The 26099-nt window shown below is 45.3% G+C and overlaps 1 protein-coding gene across 1 annotated transcript; it reads right to left on the minus strand.

Annotated features, from left to right (window-relative positions):
* Positions 1–237: 237 nt before the first annotated feature.
* MAD2L1 (mitotic arrest deficient 2 like 1) lies at positions 238–5142 on the minus strand. The gene is made up of 5 exons (XM_075929818.1): positions 4922–5142; positions 4574–4720; positions 3435–3555; positions 2464–2567; positions 238–1153 (listed from the first exon to the last, which is right to left on the minus strand). Exons 1-5 carry the CDS (start codon positions 4992–4994, stop codon positions 981–983), a joined length of 618 nt encoding a protein of 205 aa, XP_075785933.1. The 5' UTR covers positions 4995–5142; the 3' UTR covers positions 238–980.
* Positions 5143–26099: the final 20957 nt, after the last annotated feature.

Genomic DNA, 26099 nt, shown 5'->3' on the forward strand with positions numbered 1-26099 from the left:
TTACACAGGGCAAGGGAATCAATACAAATAAATGGTGAGACTACATCACTAAACATTTTCTTTTTGTGCACTGATCCTGTAAACTTATTGCAGGAGGCTTCCATTACGAAACTAATATTAGGTAAAATAAGTAAAAAGCTATGATAGTAATGTAAAGCCTTTCTGAAGGAAGAGCATTTGACTTCAGGATATTGAGAACTGCATGTTTCGTACTTCCTGGACAAATATTGTACAAAGTTTTCCTATTAAAGATTGGAGCTTTATTCTATAAAACATGAATACAGACCAGACAAATATTAACATGAGTTAACTACACAGACAACGCACACAAAAATATCTGTATTGACCAGAATAGTCATATCCATGCCTAAGAATTATTGATTTGTATAGTTTCTATTATGGAGCAGAGAGGTGGGAAGAATAGATGTGACTTCAAGAGCGTATTTGTAGGATCATCTTCAGTATACCAGTATCCACCTAAATTGGTATTAACAATCTATTTGTCAGAACCATTTTTCTAAAGTAACAGAATATTTTTACAAGTCTGTTACAATCTCATAATCAATACATGCGCTCCAGAGTATTAGATTACGTAACAGCTGCCATTTAAAAAAAATATTCCAGGGAAATCTTATGTCTAGGCAGTCTTTCTAATCCAGGTTTTAGATGGGTTAAGTGTTTGATATTGTTCTGGATGGTCCAAAATAGGATGGATTTGAATGATTTGGCATACTGTTCGGTATAAGGCATTGTCATATTCCTAAGTAAATCCTTTGTCTCAGTAGAAGGATCAAATAGGTCAGCAAGGACTCAGCATAGAGTGTAATGTGAACAAGACAATTCCTTTCTTTTACTTGAGTTTGGATCTAAATAGTAAAATACAGATACACCCACACAAAACACTATTCAGAGTGCAATTAAAGTTCATCGTATCAGTTTTAGAAGGCAGTTCATGGACATTGACTGCATTATTTCTTTTGTCAAGGAAAGGTATCCTTTTTGTAGGCTACCATGCTATTTACTTTATGAATGGTGGTAGTGAAGGAACGAAGACGAACCTCTTCAGAGTTGGCAATAAATTGTGGTCCTGACTCTTCCCATTTTTCTGGAACTGCCAAATCTTTGTCTGTGTAAATAAGTAAGTCAAAGGCACCTGGATGCAAGAGAAAGAGTGGTCAATAGTTATGCATACTTTTCAGAAACATTATGTTGCACAGCTTCCAAACCTTTGACCAACCAAGGCTAAATTAAACAGTGGGCTTTTTTTGAAAACCTAGTATGATTGTGCATATCAATCTTCTGTTTAGTTTCCAAAAGAAGCTCTTTAAATCAACATAACCTGTAACATCAAGTTTACAAAGAAGTGCTTATTCAGTTTTTACTTCATTTAGGCAATTCAACAGCTCTATTGTATTAACAGGACATCCTGTGCAACAGTTACTCATTTATTTGCACCACCAGGGCTTAACTATACATGAAGAATGACTTTTATAAAAGTTAGCTCTCAGTTTATCTTCAAAACAGACTAGTTTGCTATTAAGTCACTTCATAGTTATTTAGATTCTTGCAATACATATCAGGCAAAAAGATTTGTCAAATATATATGCCTAAGCTCAGAGTTTCACAATTCTAATTCAGAAACAGGGTTCAGTCCTTTTTTGAAGAGTGTCACTTTACCAGGAATAGGTTTACAAGTTCTTTAGTGGTGGAAGGAGGAAGAGAAGATATGCTTAGAACTATTAGCACATTTAAGTAAAGGCTTTTCAGTTAGATTCCAAACCAGCAATAGCATATAGTTGTAGACTTACAGTATTGTGTAAGTCTACAACTGGGATTTATTTCCAAAAGCAAACAGCTTACACATAAAGGCTACCTCTACACTGCAGGCCTTTTGCGCAAGAACGACTCTTGCTCCACAAGTTTTTGTGCTAGGTCTACACTACACATGTGTTCTTGTGTAAGTAAATTTACAGTAAAGCGTCAAACGGGGCTTCTTGCACAAGAGTTATTCCTCTCCTCACAAGGAATAAGCCCTCTTGCACAAGAAGGTAGTGTGGACGGGCAACAGGGGTTTCTTGCGCAAGAAACCCATATGGCTAAAATGGCCATCAGAGCTTTCTTGCACAAGAGAGTGTTCACACTGCCATGGATGCTCTTGCGCAAAAGCACATGGCAGCGTGGACATGCTCATGCGCAAAACAGTTCTCATGCAAAAAGCCTGCAGTGTAGATGTAGCCAGAATGTTTTACAAAATTGCAGAAGAAATGGACGTGATTAGGTGTCTTTTTTTAAATCCTTCATTTTGATATAGATTTGTCATTCAAGTCTGCATGAACAGTATACCGTTCATAGTTAAAAAGGTAGCTGTCTCCTTTAGATTAAAGTTCCAATTCAAGTTTAAAAGACATTTTCTTCTAGAGTTGTTAGTGTTCCATTAATCACACAAAAGTCTGGAATACTCACAGGCTGTTTCCAGCAAAGGAAGAAATGTTACAGTGGCAGTTATTTGTCTGATAACAGATCGAATTTCCTCCTGGATAGCTTTCTGAGATTTCTCTCTTGGTACACTACATGAGTAATAAGTTGTCAATATAGAAAAAAGCTTTTGTTATAACAGAAAATTTCTCTGTATCTACATCTCTTCATTAAATTGTTTAAAAGCTGTTCTTGCTATACAATAGAGACAATTTTCCTTCACACACACACACACACCCCCCGCGCTCCCCCCCCCTCTCTCAAATGGACAAATACTATGTAGTGAAATACAAAGTGGATGATCAAGGTTTGGAAAAATATAACCAAAATGACAGCTTATGATTTTGATTCATTGTTCTTCCATGAGACCTCACAATGTTAAGACTACCAGCCTCTGTCTTGATTTCCTTGAGAACTGGTTTATGGGATAATACTGCTACCAAAGTAATTGCTTCTCAATATGAGAAATTTAGGAGAATAGTAGCAATCAATACTACCTTGAAGTCTGAAATAGTTGCTGAAGAAAATAACAGCTTTATACAATAAATTTTTTTAAAAAAGGGGGAAAATTCTATCTTTCATATACAGCTTCTTTTAAAGTAAATGGGAGTTATATATTCAGCTGAGATCAAAAGTTTTTCATTTGATTTAGAATGAAGCACACTAGTTAATTACCAGCAAACTGAAAACTATACAATGCTGTGAAAGATTTCTGCTCTGGTGTATTCTCTCTGCACCTGAGTGTTTTTTAAATGTTGCAGCACAGCCTATAAATACAAAGGGCCTTTAACACTCGCATCTAATCGACTACTAGCATGAACCAACAGGAAGGATTTATAACAGTGTAATTTTGAAAAAAACAAACAAACAATGGTCTTGTAGCACCTTAGAAACTGACAAAAATATATAAATAGTATATTTAGCATTCATGGGCCCAAGTGTAATTTTGAGTGCATTACCTTTCATCCTTTGCAGTCTTGTCACATTCAATATCAAACTGCCACCTTTCAAGAACCTCACTGCTTTCAATGCTAGAGATCACTACAACCAGCCGTTGTACTGAACATTTGTATAACCAATCTGAAATAAGAAAAATAAAAATTTCCCTACAGTCAGATAACGGAGATCACTCTACTACACACACACACACACATATATATATATAAAAAAAAAGAGAGCTGTCATTAAATCTCACATTACTATCTGCACTAGTAGTTTCACTGTGGAAAAGCTGTTAATGTGGAGTCAACATCCTAAATAAGTTAGTGACAAACCTTAAAGTATACGTTCACTTCACAACTAAATAGCGAATTCAGAAATATAAAAACACAACAGACATTGGCTATGTAAATAGGCAAGCTGAACATACATACTAAGAGAATGTAACCTGTTTAAGAAATTCACATTTGAGCACTGAAGGGCAAGAAACTACTTTGCCTTAGTGAGGACTGGATAGAATCATAGAACCATAGAGCTGGAAGAGACCTAGAAGGTCATCAAGTCCAGCCCCTGCTCTAGACAGGACCAATCCCAACTATATCAACCCAGCCAGGGCTTTGTCAAGCCGAGACTTAAACACCTCTAGGGATGGAGATTCCACTACTTCCCTAGGTAACCCATTCCAGTGCTTCACCACCCTCCTAGTGAAATAGTTTTTCCTAATATCCAACTGGACCTCTCCCACCACAACTTGAGACCATTGCTCCTTGTTCTGCCATCTGTCACTACTGAGAACAGCCTCTCTCCATCCTCTTTGGAACCTCTCTTCAGGAAGTTGGAAGGCTGCTATCAAATCCCCCCTCACTCTTCTCTTCTGCAGACTAAACAGACCCAACTCCCTCAGCCTCTCCTCATAAGTCATATGCTCCAGCCCCCTAATCATTTTGGTTGCCCTACGCTGGACCCTCTCCAGGTCTCCCAAAATAAGACTCTCCCCAACATATATAAATAGGATGGGTAAATATAAACAAACATGGACTATCACACAGTTCCTATGCATGTCGCACTCGAGACTCGTGACAGCTTTGACCTATGCCAGGCGCCGAAGATACAGGAGATCAAAGCGAGCGCCCATTTCGGTGGCTTGGCTCTGCGCTACCTTTCAGCTGCTCCACCACGTTGTTGAGGTAGTTTTTCAGGTCCGGGTCTGTGGTTACCAGCAGGGTGAGCCCGTACTTCTGCACGCGCGTGAAGGTCTCCGAGGGGTAGACCCCGCGCTGGTACAAAATGCTGTTGATGCCGAAAGCTGAAAGGCAGGAGAGGCGGCTTCGTCACGGGACTCCCCGAGTAGAGAGCCCGCCCCCGGCATCCCGCCCCGTTACACAAAGCGGAGCGCTCGGCAGAGACGCGGCCCCCAGGCCCCTCCGCGGCCCCCAGGCTCCCTCCCCCCGCGCTCGGTTCATCGCCCCCAGTGCGGCGGCCCGGAGCCGCCCGGCCGCCGACTCACAGAAGAACTCGGCCACGATCTCGGCGCTGCCCCGCAGGGTGATGCCCTGCTCCCGGCTCAGCTGCTTGGCCATGGCGCGGCGGTACCGCGTCCCCGCCGCCCGCTTCAAATCAGGCGCTGCCCGCGCGCCGCCTCATAGGCGCGCGCCGCCCCGAGCGTTCGCGCCGAAGCACAGGCGCTGCCCAATGGCGGCACTTCCCGCAAGCGCCGCCGCTCCTCCCTCCCGGAACCGCCGCCCTTGGGCGCAGGCGCAGTAACTTTCTGTCTTGGCGGGCTTGGCGAAGCGGTCGGGGTTGCGCTGGGACCTGAGCGTTCGCGGGGGCGCCGCGCCGACCAGCTGTGTGGGAAGGGGCAGCGCGTGCCCTGACTCCCCGCCCCCCCCCCCCCCCCGAGCGGGCCGTGCGCTACACCGCGAGGGACGCGGAGGTTCGAAAGTGCAAACACGCCCGGACCCTGCACGGCTGCAATCCCCTGCGCGTGCTGGGGGGGGGGGGGCTGGGACTCGAGTCCCTCCCCACCCCGGGGAATCCCCCATGTTTCTCAAAGCAAACGTTAAGCGCGGGCAGCTGCCGCCTAACGTGTGATCCCCGGCGCTGGGGCCGGTGTTTTCCCCAGGAATTGAAATTAAGGGCGGCTTTCCAGTTTATGGGAGTGTGTGTGTGTGTCAGAGCCAGCCAGCTGAGGCTGTACGGTAAATGAAAAGTAACGCAGCTGGAAAACAATCTCAACGATGCCTGCAAAACCTCGGTGTGTCAATTAGCTGTTACCGCTCAAGAAAGGTTCCCGCAGGACAGGTCCACCAATAGCTATTAGGATGGGCAGAGATTCAACACCATGCTGTGGCTGGGATGCCTTTATTTCTTCCTGGTGTTTCAGTCCATGCAGTCTACACGTGGTTGAAAAGTTTTATCCGCTGGAGGGGGGAAAGGAGCTGTTCGGCATAGAGAAGACGGTGCAATTGGCAGTAATGCAAATGTGCAATGAAAATGAGCAGACCACTCAGGCTGGTGGGGTTGAATTTCTTTAGAGGGACATGTATTGGGCTATAGAAGGAGATTAAAGGAAAGTGATGGTGGAGGGGCTGTTCCTGGCAACTTCCAAACCTTAAATGTTCTAAATGCAAATGTTAACAATATTATTGGTCCTTCGGGGATGGATTAAAACAGTGCTGGGCAACCTAAGCTAGTGAGCGGATTGCATGAGTGATGCTCATTCATCTGAGTGGGTTGCAAGATTGTTTTACCAAGATGGTCCCTTGGAATAGGGTAGATTTGCTATCTGCACTTGTGTACTTAGAATTTGTGGGATGACCTAATTTATAATTTATAGCAGCACTTTGACTGGATGCAAAGGGAGTGCACAGCTCTCTAGTCAATGCTGTGTGCAATAAGCACAAACATCATTTTATGTGCCCTTTATGTGTATGCCACTTCAGTAATACCAATAGGAAAAAAGTGATGCACACATACCACTGGAATCTAGCAACCCTGTGCATGGGCAGCTGTAAACACAATTTCTCATGGGCCATACATATAAACCCCTGTGGGCTGCACAAGGCTCATAGCTACAAGCTGCATTAGAGGAAACAATAGGTCTCTTTCCATCTCCCAAGTGCCTGTCACTGGGTTCTGTAATTGTCACTTTACAGTACAGCCAGAATACATTCAGTTCGTCCCCTTTTTTATATGCAAGATTCATAATTTGTTTCCATAGAGGAAAAGTAAAAGTACAGCTGTTAAAAGGGCAAGAAAATTAAGGAACATGTCTTCAATCCTGTTGGAATACAGTGAACGTACAGCTTCCCCATATGGGGAAAAATTGGTTCAGAAAAAGAAGCAGCAGAAAAAATGGGTTCAGAAAAAGAAGCAGTAGTCTTATCGACCTGCTTACCCAGTAACTGCATAAATGGCCTGTCCAGAGCAGCCCTTTGCCCACAGCAGGACCACAGCTGGACTCTGCCTGTGGCTGCAATAGGCTGGCTGGACCCTAGCTGAAGCAGAGTGGTCCGGAGAAGCCCTCTGCCCACAGCCATTGCAGGATGGGCCGGAGCAGCCCCCCTGCCTGCAGCACACCCACCCTCTGCACAGTGGACAGGAACAGCCCCACATTCCACCCCTGTGGCATAGTAGCTCAACCGGCAGGACCCTATTCATGAAGGCTGCAACAGGTGTCACCTGTGATGCAATGATTAATTGTTTAAGCACTGTAATTTTAATTGTTTAATCAGTTAACTATTTTAATGGGTTTTTACATCCCTAAAATCAGCACCTACTGGAGCAGTTAGGTAACCTCTGGGAAATGGTGTGTTTATTCTAGAATTGTTTGGACTGTGTCCTATACATATCTTGGTTTGAGACAAATAGATATTTGTCCCAATGTATGTCATCAGAAAGGCCAGCGAAGGGGGATGTGTTGCTCATCCCAATACACTGTGTTGCTCATCCCAACCTCCCTCAAATCACATAGTCTGATGCCAAATTGTCTTATCTGAATAAGGAATTTGCCTTGAAGTAAAGTCCAAGTAAGATACTGAATCATCTGCTATTTGAGAGTGAGGAAGGGAGGCCTATCTAGCTTCCTACTGAGTGGCTTGGAATACAGTAAAACCTGTGTTATCTGGCACGCTCATCGGGGATTAGGGTGTTCCGGTTATCTAAAAATTCCAGTTATCTGAGGGTCCCATCAACCTAGGAAAAAACAATGAAAAATAATAATAAAACTCGAGTTTTTAATATTGGTAGTTTTGCAGTATGAGGCAGTTGGTCTCATATTTCTATTTTGAGTTAAAGATTATTAGTACTTCTTAAATAAACAGGCGCATGCAGTTGCGCGTGGTGGTCATTGGAAAAATGTGAAGGTCCCTGATCATTGCCTGCATAGTCTGGAACCTGTGCATGGGCAAGGATGCTGTTCCTGTGGTGGAATCCAGGAACGTTGCTACAAACTCTATAGTCTGGGAGGGGACCATCATGGACTCCTCCTTGTTCAGTATAAGGCCCAACTGCAGGAATAGGCTCCTGGAAACGTGTGTGGCTACCTGGTCCTGAGATGAGCCACGAATCAACCAGTCATCCAGGTAAGGGAAGACTTATACCCCGTGGCGTCTCAATGCAGCTGCCACCGGGACCATACATTTGGTAAAGACCCTTGGCGCTGTGGTGAGTCCGAAGGGTAGGACTGTAAACTGAAAGTGGTCCTGGGCTACTGTGAACCGCAAGAACTTCCTGTGGGAGGGCAACACCATGACGTGGAAATATGCAAATTTCAAATCGAGGGCAGCAAACCAGTCTCCTTTTTGTAGGGAGGGAATAATTGATGCTAGAGTGACCATTTTGAACATTGTCTTCTTTATAAATGTATTTAGTCCTCTGAGGTCTAGAATAGGATGAAATCCCCCTTTTGCCTTTGGTGCAAGGAAATAATGGGAGTAAAACCCCCTCCCCCATAACTCGTCCGGGACGGGCTCCACTGCCCCGAGATTCAGGAGCTTCACCACCTCCTCCCTCAGCAGTGTTTTGTGAGAGGGGGGTCCCTGAAAAGGGAGGAAGGGGAGTGGGGAGGAGATGGGGGCAGAGGGGAAGTAAAGGGGATAGAATAGCCCCATGCCACCAGGCTGAGAATCCACTGGTCTGATGTTATAGATACCCAGGCTTGGTGGAAACGGGATAAATGAAAACCAAAGGGGGGGGAAGAAGACGTGACTGGTATGCTATCCTCGATCGTGCCCTCAAAATGGTGATTTGGGGCACTGACCCGCATACGTAGTGGGGCCCTTATCTTAAGTTGGTCTAGAAGCTCTGCGCCGGTTTGTAGGCGGGTTATTTCTAAAAAAAATTACGGCCCTGCCTTCTGCTGCGGTCATAGGTAAAACCCCGCTGAAATTGCCTTGTAGCAGGCTTGGGGTTGAGGGGTCGCCTAAGTGGACCGGGCGTATGGATTCCCAGAGACTTAAGAGTTGCCCGGGAATCATTCAGACTATGCAGTTTGGAGTCCGTTTGATATGAAAAAAGATCCGCTCCTTCAAAGGGCAAGTCCTGAAGGGAGGTTTGCACATCGGGTGGAATGCCCGACACGTTTAGCCATACAGTCCATCGCATAACAACTGGTGCCATTGTCCATGCAGCTGAATCAGCTACGTCTAAAGCCGCCTGAAAGACCATACGGGCCACCGTCCTGCCTTCGTCTGCCAGGGTCCTAAACTCTTGGCGGTCTTCCTGTGGCAAATGGTCCCAAAATTTGTCCATAGCGGACCAAGTATTATACGCATAGTGTCCCAGCATAGCCTTATGTGGAATAGGCTTACGTCCCAGGAGGTCCAATTTTTTTGGGTCCCTGGCTTTAGAGGTTGACCCGGGGGGACCCTGTCTTTCCTTTTGTCCTGCTGCCTGAACAACCAAGGAACTCGGGGGTGGGTGGGAAAACCAAAAGTCATGCCCATCTTGAGGAACAAAGTATTGTCTCTCCACCCCCTTCTGGGTGGGCGGGACGGAGGCCGGTGTCAGCCAGAGGGGCTTGGCCAACTTATCCACCGTTTTTATCAGGGGCAAGGCCACCCTGCCCGGGGTTGCAGTGGAGAGGATGTCAACCACGGGATCTGTATCCTCCTGGACCTACTCTACCTTTACTGCCAAATTCTTCGCCAGCCTTCGTAGGAGGTCCTGATGGGCCCTTGCATCCATTGACGGCAAAGATGGGGCTGGGGCTGTTAAGGCCTCATCGGGATAGGAAGATGAGGAGTCCTGTGGTACAGCGGTATCCTCCATTTGCACTTCCATTGGTGGCTCTGGCACTGTTGGCAGGGCTACCTGGGGATGTTCCTCAGGAATGGACCTTGGTCAGAGCCTCCTGGGGTCTCTAGGTCGTCGTTGAAATCTGTTTCAGATTCGGGGGCGCTGTGCACTGGTGTTGCCAATGGTGGGGTCTCCCGTCTTAAGGAGCCCGAGACAGATGCTGCAGGAGGCAGACCCTGGGCTTGATGAAAGGCCCAGGGGGTCCAAAAAAGCCATTGCTGGGGAGGTCAGGAATACTGCTGCAGGTCCACGCCAGCAGGTGTGTGCCGGGAACGAGACTGGTGCCTTGATCTAGAACGGAAGGAGGACCTTCCCGACCTCAAGGACTCCGCCCCGGACTCGGAGGAATAGTCCGATAAGCATTGGGGCTGGTGCAGGGGGCAGAAAGGGCTGCGTCCGTACCGCCTGCCCATGAGGACCAGTAGCCCCACAGGGCGGTGCAGCCGATGTCCAGGATAATGGCAGCTCCGGCCGATTGGAAAACACTAACGGCGCCAGTGTTGTGGGCGTCAGGCTCGGAAGTGTCAGCGGTGTTATAATTGGTGTTGGGGTCGGTGCCAGCGTCGGTACCATACGTGGTGCCGTTGAAATAGCATAAGCCGGGAGAAGTGCCGGTGCAGACATCTGTGTCATAGTCCACATCTGTGTCTGCAGCAGTGTGGAGGTTGAAGGCACGAACGCCGCTGGTGCCAGAGGCGCTAGAAGCGCAGCTGCCACGGTCGGGGTTGGAGGCGCTGTAAGCGCCAGTGCTGCTACCTGCACTGGAAGCATCACAAGAGCCAGTGCTGCTGCGTGCACCGGGGGAGCTCCAAGAGTTGGTGCCACTGCCCGCACCGGGGGTGCTCCAAGTGGCAGTGCTACTGCCCGCACCAGGGGTGCTGCAAGCTGTAGTGCCGCTGCCCGCACTGGGGGCGCTCCAAGCTGCGGTGCTGCTTGCACCGGAGGCACTACGTGCGCTGGTGCCACCGGGTGTGCCAGAGGCGTTCCACGCGCCGGAGGTGCTTCAAGCGCCAGTGCTGCTGCCCGCACCAGAAGCGCTTCAGTTGTCGGTGCCGCTGTTGGCTCTAGAGGAGCCATGAGGACCTGTGCCACTTGCCGCACCACATGCACCAGTGATCGCCATTGCTGTTGCCAGCACCGGAGGTGCTGGGAGCCCTGGTGCAGGGGCTAGAGTCAATATCGGTGCCGGAGTCAGGTTTGCGGGCAGGGTTAGGGCCATGGATAGTGCCTGTGGAGTCAGCACAGATGTAGTAGCTGGAGCTCCCGGCACCGCGGACGGGTGATGCCATGCCAATTGTGCTGGTGACAAGTGGACCTGCGGCTGAGGAGGCCAGTGCACTGGTGCCCTGCTCATTGCCGGAAGGGGGAATGCTGACACGTCCGCAGCTGTTAAGGCAATAAGGTCCCTCACCATGTGGAACGTCTCCAGGGTCGTATATCTAACAGGGTTCCCTCCGTCTCTGCTGTAGCGGTAGCATGGCTCTGGCCCACCTCCATACGTGACTGGCTATGGGGTTTAGTGGTCGAGTGCCCCTCCTTAGGGTGCACTTTGCGGCTCGTTTTGTGAGGAGAACAGCCTCTCTGGACCTTAGACACCTTCTCCAAGTTGGATTGTTACCGGTGCCAGGAGGACTTAGACTTAGCCTTGGTCAGTGCAGAGGAGGTTCCACGTGCCGAAGAAGGGGTACTGCGCACCAACTGACTGTCGTCCGGTGCCGGGAGCTGGACAGAGGACTCCATTAGCAGTCTCTTCAAACCAGAGTCCCTCTCTCGCCTCATCCACGGTTTGAAACCTCTGCAGATCTTGCAGGTCTGAGTACAATGTGCCTCTCCTAGGCACTTTAAGCAGGAGACATGAAGATCTCCGCAGGGCATAGGTTTGAGGCAAGACTCACAGAGTTTGAAGCCTTGCGGTCCTGACATCCCCTCCCCATTTGGGGAGAGGAAAAGATGACAACTATTCAACTATATACAAGGTAGCTATTTACAGGGTAAAAACTGAATCTAAAACTATTTACAAACACAGTAAAGAACTAGTAGCTAAGGGAAGACTAAGAGTCTAATGCTCCAACTGCCACACGGGCGGGAAGAAGGAACCGAGGGGATGGAGGGGTTTATATGCGCTGTTATACCGACGCCACTCCAGGGGGCTCCCTGCTGGCCCTAAGGGTACTGCTGAGGGAAAAAGCTCCGAGATCCGTGCACACGGCGTGCACACACCTAATTGGAATGGATATGAGCAAGCACTCAAAGAAGAATCAGTTGCTTTTCATTTCAACCTACCTGGACATAGTCTTAACAACCTTACTACATGCATCTTACTTCAAAGAGACTTTAACACCAGATTACAGAGGGAAGCTTCAGAACTTTCTTTCATGCTTAAATTTGATACCTTACGAATGGGCCTTAACAAAGATGCTAATTACCTTAATCATTACAAAGATAGCTTCCTCACTTATCACCCCTGATTAGCCATTCATTGACTCATAAATAGCTATTCCCTCCCTCCCTTCCTTTCCCTCACCCCACCTTCTGTACTAAATCTGATTTGTCAGTTTAATGATGTGTTCACTTTTTTCATTGTATTCCTTTGGTATATATGGGCATGCCAATTCTCTTCCAGAATATGATCTGAGGAAGTGGGTCTGGCCCACGAAAGCTCATCACCTATTAAACCATCTTGTTAGACTTTCAAGTGCTACATGGTTTTTCCTTTTGTTTTAGCAAGGATTTTTTTATTATTGTGAAATTCTGGACTTCTTGACCTGTGTTATATTATTGATACAGTTCAGCTTAATTCAGTTTCTTTTTTGTTGAAGTCATTTGCTTTTAAAAGGTCCCCTTTGTAGTTTTATATCTCTGTAGTATTGGGTACACAGGATAAATACTAGAACTTATATCTACAATCAAAATAGTTTAAACAATTATTCCTCTTTTGGTTGGCTAAAACCATCTTTAATAATGTAAATTATGGTCTAGTATTCTAACTAATTTAATCCAGTGCTCTTTCACCTATAGTTTTACATTCCCAAAGATTAACTAAAACTTCAGACAAATGATGTAGAATTATAGGAGATAAAAGGAACTTGAAGTAGTTTGTGAGAGTTATTAGGATTTTTTAAAATTAAAATCAGAATGTAGGAACTGTAGGATTTTTAAAATATTTATTCTTCATTTTGAATAATGTAAGTAGTACTGCATGAGTTGTGTAAACTTTACTTATTCAGATGACTATTTATTTTTCGGAAGAAGCCTTGTGGATAAGGGGGAAGTGGTAGACATGGTATACTTAGAGTTTAGTAAAACATTTGATAGAGTCTTGCATGATCTTCTTATCAATAAACTAGGGGAAATAATGTAGATTGGGTTACTATAAAGTGGGTGCATAACTGGTTGGATAACTGTTTTCAGAGAGTAGTTATCCACAGTCATGTTGGAAGGGCATAACAAATGGGGTTCTGCTGGGATCAGTTAGGGGACTGGTTCTGGTCAATGTCTTCATCAGTAAATTTGGATAATGGCATAGAGAGTATGCTTATAAAGTTTGTGGATGATACCAAACTGGGAGGGGTTGGAAGTACTTTGGAGGACAGGGTTATAATTTGAAATGGTGTGAAGTAAATGCAAAGTACTCCACTTTGGGAAGAACAATCAATTTTGCACATACAAAATAAGAAGTGTCTAGGAAGGAGTACAACAGAAAGGAATCCAGGGATCACAAGCTAAATATGAGTCAATGGTGTGACACTGTTGCAAATTAAAAAGCAAACATTATTATGGGATGCATTAATAGGAGTGTTGTAAGCAAGGCACATGAAGTAATTCTTCCACTCTACTCTGTGCTCATTAGTCCTTAACGGGAGTATTGTGTACAGTTGTAGGCTCAACATTTCAAGAAAGACGTGGAGAAATTGGAGAAGGTCCAGAGATTAAAGGTCTAGAAAACATGATCTATTAGGGAAGACTGAAAGAATTGGTTTGTTTATTTTGGAAAAGAGAAGACTGAAAGGGGACATGATAGCAGCTTACAAGTACCTAACAGGGTGTTACAAGGAGGAGGGAATAAAATTATTGTCCTTACCCTCTGATAATAGGACAGGAAGAAATGGGCTTAAATGGCAGCAAAAGAGGTTTAGGTTGGACATTAGGAATAACTTCCTAACTGTCAAGGTGATTAAGCACTGGAGTAAATTGCCTAAGGCAATAGTGTAATTTCCATCACTGGAGATATTTAAGAGCCTTTTATATGTCAGGGATGATCTAGAATGGATGGTGCTTGGTCCTGCCACGAGTGAAGGGGACTGTCCTTGATGATCTCTTGAGGTTCCTTCCAGTTCTAGTATTCCATAAATCTGTAAGAAATGGATTTGGGGTTTGCTATAGCCTTAGAATCATAGAATCATGGAATAATAGGACTGGAAGGGACCTCGAGAGGTCATCGAGTCCAGCCCCCCGCCCTCAAGGCAGGATCAAGCTCCGTCTACAATGTAAGTAAATGGGAAAACTCCCACTGATTTGGATGAGGCAGATGTGTCTTTTTGCATATACAAGAATTTCTTACTAATTTTGAAAAAATAGCAATTATTTATATGGAACAATGATTGGTTAATTTCTTTACAAAGACCCTAAATATTTCAAAATCATATTTACACAAATTAATTAGGGTGGATTTTTATATTATCTTTGCATGTGGACTACCAGAAGATGGCACTGCTTACATATGAAATCTATGCCTTTGCATTTTGCTCTTGAAATACATTTATTTCACTTATCTTCATGTGCTTTAAAAATGTCTAATTCAATCGCAGTTCTAGGTATATTTTTACCAATTTTAAAAATATGATAATGTCAAGGAGATATCTAATTTAAAATTGGAAACTAAAAAATGCATCACAGGGCGAATAATTTATAGAATAAAATTTATAATTATTTAGCTATGTTTTTAAGTCTGTACCTCAAACCACAGCACACATAACCATTACTTTTTTTCTATTTTTAGCAGTATAAATTGTAATTCTAATTTGTTTGTTCTTTCTTCATCCATTCAAATTCAGCTTATTTTGTAAAATGTGTTTACTGCTTCACATAGGTGTCAACATTCTAGCCATTTAACAAGTACACCGGGAACATTGTTCACAGTCTGTTTTTATTGCGAAGTGCAAGAGCCTAGATCAGTGTATAAGTCCATTCTTTGGGCATGTCTACAGTAGGAAATTATTTTGAAATAACTCCTGAAATAACCATTTCAAAATAGGATGCCATACTACAGGGAAGCCTCAAAATTAGTTTGACGTAGGCTCCGTTAATGTGGACATGCTACCTCAACTTAGAGCCCCAGGAAGCACGGGGGAGTAAATACTTTGCATGATTCTGGGAAGTAGTTATTTTGAAATAGTGGAGCGTCCACAGTGCTGCTATTTCAAAATAACTATTTTGAAATAAGCATTAATTCCTCCTGGAAAGCAGGAGTTATTATTTCAAAATTACCAGCCCATTATTTCAAAATAATTGGCTTGATAGTGTTATTTTGAAATAAGGGGAGTTATTTCAAAATAACTCCCTCGTGTACACTAGGACTTTCTGTGGTCTCCCTTAAGTCTGCTGAAAAGAATGCAAGTGTCATGTGTGATATCGGGTTTTACAATTTATAAACTTTAAAAAATATTCCAAAACTCTAATTGTTAACTTTTAGATCAACGATTTTTACTATATGCATTATAAAAACATAACATGTAAATTTCATTTAATGCACACACAAAAATTTGGCAAATTTTTGTAAACTGAGGAACAAAAAAACTGTTAATTGCTTCCTATCCACATCCATGAAGAGGAGACATGCATGTGGTCTTGTCCCCTCAATTTGAACCCTGTGGAAAGGGAGCAAGAATTCTGGATAGGAAGAAACTGGCTCTCTGTGCTCCTTGGATTTTGGGAAAACAAAATATCTAAGCATAAGCAAGAGATCCCCAGCTACTTAGCCTGGGTAATCTCAGAAATATATAGAGCATGCATATTATAACCTCTTCTATTACCTTTTGGAACCTAACTGTGTAGCTCATTTGTGTCTAAACATTTTCTTGCCTTAACTTTATAAACAACTCTCTTATTTCTTTTTCGTAGTTAATTTATTATAGGATTGGCTACAAGCATTGTCCTAGGTGCGTAGGGTTTAAGGTGAAATTGGCCTGAGATAAGTGACTGGTCCTTTGGGAGTTAGGAGTAACCTGAATTTTCTACTTAATAACCACTGAAGGTGCTAACAGCTCCCTGAGTGGTATCCTTCCTGTCTTAGGAATCTATCTATTGACTTTGATTTTTATCTGCTTAGGCTTAAGTACCCATTCTCCAGATACTTAATGATGTTCTGTCTCCCACTCCCCTCCCTTTTTGTTTCTCTCCTCCTCCCCTTCTCCTCTCCTATTTATTCTGAGTTTTCATATCCCCAACTCATAACTCTGGATATCTGAAGAAGTGGGCTGTGCCCACGAATGCTCATGATACCATCTACATGTTTTGTTAGTCTATAAAGTGCTACCAGACCATTTGTTGTTTTTTTCTGTAAGGGTGTGTCTACACTACAGCATTATTTCGAAATAGCTTATTTCTACACACAAAATGCATTTCAAAATAGCTTTTTGCTATTTCGAAATAGCGCGTCCACACTGAGTGGACGCTGAATCGCATTTAAGGCCGGCCGGAACCAGGTCCGGCAGAACATCAGCTCAGGAGTTACTTTACGTGGCTGCTGCATGAGGCTATCTGAGGCCTGTGCTTAAAGGGACCCCCCACCCTGGGCAGCTGATTCTCAGGTTTCCCTGCTTGCTTGCCTACCTCGATGAGGAACAGCAAAGCATTTTGTCTCTGCGTGCTCTGGTTGCCCTCACTCGGGACACCACAGCACTCTGCAACATGGAACCAGAGCTGCTCCTGGGCACTCTGGTGCTTCTCATGGACGCGTTGCTGTGAGCCTGGCTCCACTTTCTGCAGGCTGCCATCCGAGAGGTCCATCAGGGGGCTGTCAGTATCCAGGAGGCCCTGTGGGAGAGTTTCCACTCTGAGGAGCACTAAGAGCCTCCCTGGTCTGCCCGACTGGGGGCTTGTGCCTCATTCCTCCCTCACATCCTTCCACTTACCCTCCCTAATCCCCCTTCCTGGTGTCAAATAAAATACATGTATTTTCATGAACACACTCTCTTTATTTAACAAAACTGGGGGGGGGGGAAGTGGTAGGAAATGAAACTCTGGTGAGACTGGGGAAAGGAGGCAGGAGAGGGGAGGGGGAAACCTGGGAGGAGGGAGCTGGAAGGGGGAAGCTCAGGGCTCAGGGTTGGGGATCTCGCCGGACCAACATGATTGTCATGCAAAACTGCTCCTGGGTTCACATGTGGCCTTTGGTGGCCAGGCTGGCAGCCATCCTGCCATAGACGGCCACCATGTTCCTCCATGTAGTGTGGAGATCATGGCCGTTGGGGGCATCCCCCCCAAACCTGAATAAGGTCCATGATCTCCACCCTGGACCAGGAAGGCGCTCGCCTTCTCCGGACCCTGGCAGGCTCCTGGGAGCTGGCAGACTGCTCCTGGGAGCGATGGAGGGCTGGCTGCCAGTAGCTTGCTGGCTCATGTTTTGGGGCCACTGGGTCAGGGGCAGTGACTGCTGGCTCTGGGCTGGCAGGCTTGGAGCTGGCACAGGCACTGTGGCCACAGTCAACCCCTTTAAGGGCTCCAGGGAGGGGGGTGGGAGAGGAGTGTTCTTGATTGAGGCTGGAGTGGCCACCAGGGCACCCTGGGAAGGCTGGAGGCCCTCTATTTTGTTATAAATGTCTACACAGCACTTATTTCGATATAGCTATTTCGAATTTGGCATTAATTCTCGTGGAATAAGTGCTCCGCTATTTCAAATTAATTTTGAAATAGTGGTTTGGCTGTGTAGACGCTAGGAAAGTTATTTCTAAACAACAGCTGTTATTTCAAAATAACTTTGCTGTGTAAACATACCCTAGCAGACTAACTCGGCTACCACCTGAAGCTCCTGAATGTTGTTGTGAGTTTTGCTGTAAGGGGGTTACCTATCACAGAAGCAAGCTTGTTTAGGTGGCAAGATAGATAGGAGTGCCCAAGGGGATTGTCTGTGACTCTATGTTAAGGCTGTTATAGTACTTCAGGAGTTCACACTTGATACTTGATTGCTGAAATCTAAGTCTAGAACTCACAATCAGTTTGGGGTTTGTGCTCTGTTCTTACAACATGCCATGGGGTTTATATTCACCCTCCTGAGCCACTTTAGACAGCTTGACACTCCCAGTGACTTTAAAAGGAATAAGATTTGAGCCAGGGCAACTGGAGAGGGAGGCTATAGGGGGACTCACATTGGTAGAATTCACATTGGACCAAAAACAGTTTGATTGCCATCAGTCTGCTGATTTAATCAATTATGCGTCAAGTTTCAGGATAAGAGGATTACCCTAAAATCTCGAGTATAATGCGCACTTTTTTCCCGTTTTTTTTAACTTCAAAGTCAGTGTGCACATTATCTATAGGAGGTTTTTTTAAAAAAAGTTTTAAACTCACCCTCGGCAGACACGGGCTGGGCTGGGCTGGAGGGGAGGGGGCCGGTAGGCGTGAGCTCGGTGTGCTAGCAGCTGAGCGGGGGATGCTCCTCCAGTCGGTGCGAGCTTGGCGTGCCAGCATCTGAGTGGGGAAGACCCCCCCGGCAGGCGCGAGCTCAGCACGCACAAGCTCAGCTGGGCAGGGGGACTCCGCGGTAGGCATGAGCTCAGCATGTGCGAGCTCAGCTGGGCAGGGGGCCCCTTCCTTCCTATGCATACCATAACATCTCGAGTATAATGGGGGTGCGCATTATAGATAAGAGTTTAGTTTATTCAAGAATTCTGACCTTTAAAAGGCAGATGCGCATTATACATAGGTGCACATTATATTCAAGATTTTATGGTATTATTTAGCCTGCCAGTATTCTTTGCTCATTCTCAGTGTATTGGGGAATACAGACTGACCATAAGGGCCTGGTCTAACTTAGTACCCATCACCTTTCCTGATCTTACACATTTTTATCTATATCACCACGTTTTACACTTGCATTCTGACCAGAATTCAGTACCCACTGTAGCACTGGTCAGGGTCTGGCATCTATTCTGTTCTCACTGTGATGTGTAGCAGGACAAGAAAGGGGGCACTGAATCCATCTCTCTCCATCCCCACCCCACCCTTACTCCATCCCTCTCTACCTGCCTTTTCCCAGCACTCCCCAGAGCAGTGAGAAGCAGCGCTGCACGGGCTGGAGTCACACAGCCTGTGAGTGACGCACAGAGGGAGGGATCTGGGGGCCACACTGGCCCTCCTGACTCACAGGGTGTGATGTAGTGTCAGTACCTTGCTGGTTGCTATGCTTGGGCTGGGGGATGTGGATGACCCCTACTGGTGGCTATCTGTAAGCACGGCCCAGCAGGGGGGGCACCTTAAGGGCCCCCATGACAGTGACCGAACCGGTCCTACCGGTTAAGAGAAGGCACGGAACAAAGAAAGGACGTGTTGGGGGAAGGGTCAATTTCTGGCTGGAAAACATGAAGGGAACAACCTAAGCTGAGGGTTGGGAAAGGGGACAATGGACCCCCTAACCTCAGGGGTCTGAGACATCCTGGCCTTGACTCTTATAACCACATCATGTCTGTCCTGTGCTATATACAGGAGAAGCAATAAACCCTGTCTATTCTTCTGGCTGGTGGAGTCTGTTCTTGCTTCTACGGGGTTGCAGGATCTAGGGGAACCCCGACGTGCCGTCACACAGGGTCACAGGGGTGCAGGTGCACCAGCCTGCAACTCCCCCTTCCATGCGTCACCTGTGCGTCTTGATAATCTGAGGAGCTCTTCAGGCATTTTTTTACTTAATTTGCCTTCCCATGCTTTTATGGCTCCATGCCTTCCTGCTGAGGAAGCCTTGTGGCCCTGCTACATCCTACCCCAAAAAAGGGCAGTAGAGAGGTCCTAGCAGCCTAGAGAGGCTGTGTTGGAAGCAACCAACCAGGATTCAGCAGGCTAGTATAAGAAGAGCTGCAGGGCCAGACTGAGAGCATTTCCTTACTAGAGCTGGAGGTGTGTGGATGGTGCTTCAGGCTGGCTGCTGGGATTTCACAAGGATAAGGCACTGAGGTAAGGAGGAAGAATGTGCAGGAGCCATTAAGAAGTAGCTGAGGGAATTATAGCAGCAGAACAATTTATTTAAAGGGACATTGCGAATGGTTGCTAACTATGGGGCCTTTGGGCTAGGACCTAGATTAGAAAGTATGCTGAGTCCCCCAAAAACCCTGTTAGTCACTGGGGAAAGTGGCCTGGATGCTGAGGCACCCTCCCCCTGAGGGAAACTGAACTGTAGTGGCCTACTGAGTCATTGCCTGAAAGGATGAAGATGGGTCACCAGAGCCCGGGGGCAGTGCTCTATGTCAGAGCAAGGATAACTTGTGGGTGATATTACAGGGGACACAGACGGAGAAAGGGGACTTGCTTTGCTTTTATCACATAGACAGACTGTGTGTGACTGAACCAGAGGTTGAGGCACCAAAGGCACACCACAGAGTAAGAGTGCAGGCGCCTGCATTGTCCAGAGGGCACTCACGAGAAGTGAGCTCAAGCCTGTTAACAGTACCACGTACACCTTTTTGCTTATGTGGCTGGATGAACACAAATAATGGTGGGGGTTTCTTTTTTGTATTGCTCAGGCCAGACATTCTGAGACGATGAACTGAGTTGTAACTCAGGAAGAGACCGACTTTCATGGAAAATAAATTACAGTTTCACCAGTATTCTCCATCTTCCTGTCCTGTCCTTAATGCAGTTTTGCTGCATCAGGAAATCTAGTCTTATGCGATTAGAAACTTAGTTTTACAAGAGTATTTTATGTTTTTATGCTGTGTAGGTTATTAGAGGAAGAAAGCTTATGGAACATGTGGGAACTGCATGAGTTTGAAATCCTGGGCAAGAAATACTTAGTTTACATCAGTGAGAAACGATGCTGTCTTTATGTCAGGAAAAAGATGGGCTGAATGTGTAGATATACTGTGGAGGGGATGGGATGCAAAAAACCCTCAAAAACTAAAAAAACTCTGTTACCATCTTAACTGATGCAGTGTCTACAACTGCATCATAATTCATCCTCCAACTCAGAGTGAATAAAAATCTTTTAAAGTTTATCTGGTTTTTAATTAGCACTTTTAAAAACAGCACTATACAAGTGAGAAATGATATTTAGTAATATCTTCAGAATTTTCTTGGAATTTAGCTCTTGACACACTTCCAGTTTTTCATGTTATAAGAGAACTTGGGAAGGCTCTTTTGGGGATTTTCTTTTTCCTTTGAAGACCAAAGAGGCAATTAAAGACAATCAATGGAGCCCTTTGCAAGGTAGCCAAGAAAAACAAGTGAAAAAAGAATTTACTAGGACAATTGGATTACCACCACTTCATTAAGTTATAACTGGACCTCAGAACATTCTACTGAAATTTGTTACATAATAGTCAGTGCTGCCAATATTGTTAGGGGCAAAAATTCTTTAATCTTGTCTAATCTTTGAAAGTTCATACAAGGTGCCAGCAACTTCTCTTTGCAATAATAGCATCATCCAAGCCTCCTAATGAGTTATTGCCAGAGGGGAAAAAATTGAAACCAGATGGATCAGTAATGTGAGAAGCAGTTTGATATTAATTGTTCCTCCATTTCCCCCCTTTTTTTAAATCTAATTTGAATAAAAACATGGCATTACATCTCTAGGTGAGGTTTTTTTTTATAACTAAGCTGGTGGGCAAATGGAAGATCAAGAGTAGGTATTTACACTTAATTCTTCAAAGTTAAGATTACTATTAATACCAAGGAAAATTGGTCTATCTAAATCAATATTGCACTTCATTTGTGATTAATCTGACTGATTTGTCACAATTTTGACATGATTATTTCCATTAAGTCTCTTAAATATGTTAAAGACACAGTATCAGAAGGAAAAAGGAGGGGGAACAAAACAAAATAGAAGCCTGAAGCAATGGCAGATTGGCTGTTTTCCTGACCTTAGAATTCACTGTAGATCAGGACAGAAAGGGATCATATTTTGAACCCAGTGGCATTGCTGTTTCTGAAACTATTGCAGAGAATGTAATTGCAATGAGATGATCTATAGTATGACAGAAAGTATACAGACTATCTGCTTAACAAGGGGAAATAATTCAATAAGCACTACATATCCCAGTTAGGGATTGTCTCATTGTTGATTTGTGCTCACTCCCACCATCCTATTTGTTACATCCATCCATTATCTCACTTTATATTTTCATTGTCAACTGTTGGGGGCATGGACCATCTATTTATTATGTTTGTAGAGTGTTTGCTGGAGTGCAGCCCTGATCAATGACCAGGGCCGGCCTGAGCCATTCGTGTGGCACATGCGCGGCCCTGCCCCTGGGCGTGCCATGGCCCCGGGCTCCCAGCACATGCACGGCCCCACCCTGGGCTCCCAGCGCATGCACGGCAGCCCCATGCAGTGCCCCCTACAATGTAGCTTGGGCCGGCTCTGTCAAAGACAACAGCTACTGTAATATTCCATTCAATTTTAAGGAACTTGCCTTTTATTTGTGTCTTCTGGTGCATAGATCAGGGGAATAGGAATCAGAACTTTTGTGTTCTATTCTCATCTCTAGGGGTGACTTGTAATGTGAATTTGAGCTAATTTCTTAACCTTGTCATGTGACCCATCTGAGACGTCACCTCCCATATGAGCCATCTTTCCCTGTGGGCTATATTTTCCATAATTCCCTTTTCCTTGAAGGGTTAAATCCCAATTGCTATTGACAGCAGTGCTTCCCTTAAATTTGGTGTTTGCTGAATTTAGTACCAATAAAGAGGTTGAATTTGAAACGTCCAGATCCTGAAAAGCAGAAGTAAGGGCATGTTAGAGTTACACTCAATACTGAAAATACTTTGCAGCATCCGAAATTCTTTTTCAAAGAGCTGCAATGCATTCTGCTGTGGATAGGTTTTCTTTATATGCCAATGAGTCTTGAACAAAAGATGAATCCAAAGATATGTCCTGGTCTAAATTAAACTAATTTTGTTGTTTTAATCTCCTTTTTTAATCTGTATTTTTTTCTATAAGTAGGTGATACTGTGTATTATGCTATGTTTTCACATCAGTCCCCGAAACTAGGCACTCAAAAATCAGCCACTTTTTTTTCAGAATGACATATGGGCAGAAAATGATGAGCATGCCACTGTTGCAGCAGTAAGAAAGCTTAAGGGTGGTTTGTAAAGGCAGTCCCCGACTTACGTGGATCCGACTTATGTCAGATCCCTACATACGAATGGGGCTTTAATCGCCGCGGAAGACGCGGGCTGCGGGACTGCCCAGACGCGCCGCGGTCCTGCCGCCCGCGTCCTCCACGGCGAGAAAAGCATCTCCATGACCCCGCCGCCCGCATCCTACACCGCTTTGCCCCGCGTCTCCCTGGTCTGCTGGGCCCACCCCCACAGCAGACCAGGGAGACGCGGAGCGGCTTTTCTCGCCCCAGCTTTGCTCCGCGTCTCCCTGGTCTGCTGGGCTCTCCCCTCCCCCCCAGCAGACCAGGGAGACGCGGAGCGGCTTTTCTCGTCACGGAGGACAGGGGCGGCGGGACCACCCGTGTCCTCCGCGGCGAGAAAATCCTGGTCTGCTGGGGGGGAGGGGCGCACTAGCTGCACCCCTCCCCCAGCAGACCAGGGAGATGCGGGCGGCCGGACCGCCGAGAGGCGCCGTGGTCCCTCCGCCCACGTTCTCCGCGGCTTAGCTCCACGTCTCCCTGGTCTGCTGGGGGGGGGGGGCGGGCGCAGCTTGTGTGCCCCCCTTCCAGCAGACCAGGCTTTTCTTGCTGACGCCTGGGGTAGAGCACCTGGGGCGCTGCCGGGTTGGTCCCACAGCGCTGCTCCTCGGTGCTACTGGACCAACCCGGCAGCACCCCAGCTTCTCTGCCCCAGGCGTCCCCAAGTCAGCCGCTGCTGAAACTGACCAGCGGCTGACTACAGGAAGCCCGAGGCAGAGCTGCTCTGCCTCGGGCCTCCTGTAGTCAGCCGCTGGTCAGTTTCAGCAGCAGCTGACTTGGGAACACCTGGGGTAGAGCAGCTGGGATGCTGCCGCGTTGGTCCACGCAGCGCCAAGGTGCGGCGCTGTGGGGACCTACCCGGCAGCGCCCCAGCTGCTTTGTCACTGGCGTCCAGATTCAGCCGCTGTTGAAACTGATCAGCAGCTGGTTCCAGGAAGCCCTGGGCAGAGCAGCTCTGCCTCGGGCTTCCTGTAGTCAGCCGCTGGTCAGTTTCAACAGCGGCTGAATCTGGATGCCAGTTCCGACTTACATACAAATTCAACTTAAGAACAAACCTACAGTCCCTATCTTGTACGTAACCCGGGGACTGCCTGTAATTGGAAACTTTTTTTTTTTTTTTAAACTTAGAGCATTTCTGGAAATGATTCAAGACAATAATTCATTGCACCTCATTTGTGCCTATGTAATAATGACAGAAGTTGTTTTCCAAGAAAAATCTTAAATGTTTGCAACAATGCTAGGTGATAGTAACTGATAGGGTCCTATAGCATATTTTTAGGACTCCTCAACTCTTCAAAAGCTGTGAGCAGCTATTTCCCCTTCTAAGAAATTACCTATCTGATGACCTTCCTCTGCTGAGTGCTTCAGTTCTTGCTGTGAATGCATGTCTCTGATTGCTGTCATACAACTGTTTTACATTAGATTAATGATGTTTAGACTTCATTTCTGTAGCCCCCTTAATTTTAGTTTATCCTTTGTGTGTTTTGATATATCACATGGCCTATAGATTTACAATAATAGCTCTTTGTGATCGTCAGGTTTCTAAAGACTCCTCCAGTTAATTTTTGTTGTTATCTTATCCAGACAAGTATCATAATAATTAATGAAAGGGCAAATACAAATTTAGCCAAGGTTCCATCCAGCCATATGGAATGTACACAGCTTGAAATCAGAACTCCATCTCTAGTGACAACTGAATTGATATTTCCATAAAACACTGTAATACACCAGGTGGCACTAAGGTGAAATTTCATGGATACTGTTTTTTCTCCTGTTTGAAGAGTGCCATTATTTTAGGATGAAAATTAATTTTATTTCATTTGATTAATTTCATTATTAAACAGATCAACAGAAACTTTGCTACTTTCAGAATGTGATAGCCTGTTACAATTGAATTCATTTTTTATAAAGTGAAATAATTATGTCCAGGAAAAAAACAAAAAAACCTTCTCTATCAAATGCCCAGTTCTGTTTGACACATGCATTCCTGCATCTATGGGAAAAGTTCTTTAATCTAGAAATCATGGTTGGTGATTTATGGTCTGCTATTACTGATATTGCTATGATCCTGTGAAAAATGAGATTTTTTTCCTCAATGGACATGTTGGTATGTATGGGTTTTTTTAAAATAAGAAAATGTCAATTAAACACATCTAAAATGGGGCTGTATTTAAATTTTCAATAGCTTGCAGACTTTATAAATCACTAGATTTTTTTATATCTGAGTAAAGTGAAACACAGAAGTGTCCTGTTTAATATAAAGAACAATAAAAGGAATGAAATATATAAATGTAGGTGTGATAGAAATATTGCCACAAGTAAATTAAGGTTTAAATATTATTCATTTAGGGTGTGTCTAGACTACAGGGTTTTGTCGACAAAAGTGGCCTTTTGTCGAAAAAACTATATCCGTGTCTACACTACCGCCGAGTTCAGTTTTGTTGACAGTGATAAACCTCATTTTACGAGGAATAACGCCTTTTGTCGACAGTGCATCTACACTGTCCTGTGCGTCTACATTCTCATGTCGACAAAGCGGCTTGCTTTGTCGACAGAACTGGCTGTAGTCTAGATTCTCTTTGTCAACAGAAGCTTTGTCGACAGTATCTGTCGACAAAGCCTCTGTCAACAAAAGCCTGTAGTCTAGATGTACCCTTAGATTCACCATGCTGTATTTTGCTTATACAAATTCCACTTCACACAGCTTTCTATGTGCCTTGATATATTTGGTCTGCTTTTCCTGTATCATTAGTTGTAGGTAATAGAAGTGTGTGATACATACTCATAATATATTTTTTTCTCACACAAATGCAGAGTTTGATTGAGCAATTATATTACAGGTTGGACCTCTCTTTTCCAGCACCTTTGGGACCTGATGGGTCCCCTAAGAGAGAATTTGCTGGACAAAGGGAGGTCCCCTTTTATACCAGCCACTCAGTCCACTCCCACTCTCTGCTGCTGGCTCCTTCAGCCTAGCTGTGCTGCGTGCGGGCCAACTCCGGCTCCGCTGATGGCCAGCCGAGCAGCTCCAGCCCCACT

The sequence above is a fragment of the Pelodiscus sinensis genome, chromosome 5 (genome assembly GCF_049634645.1).
Source record: "Pelodiscus sinensis isolate JC-2024 chromosome 5, ASM4963464v1, whole genome shotgun sequence".
Classification (NCBI taxonomy): Eukaryota; Metazoa; Chordata; order Testudines; family Trionychidae; genus Pelodiscus; species Pelodiscus sinensis.

Coding starts and splice junctions, on each gene's coding strand:
- MAD2L1 (XM_075929818.1), bottom strand. CDS start 4,994: ATGGCCAAGCAGCTGAGCCGGGAGCAGGGCATCACCCTGCGGGGCAGC. Junction 3,556..4,573: donor CGTGGTGGAGCAGCTGAAAG/GTAGCGCAGAGC, acceptor TTCTTATTTCAG/ATTGGTTATACAAATGTTCA. Junction 2,568..3,434: donor AAGACTGCAAAGGATGAAAG/GTAATGCACTCA, acceptor TTACTCATGTAG/TGTACCAAGAGAGAAATCTC.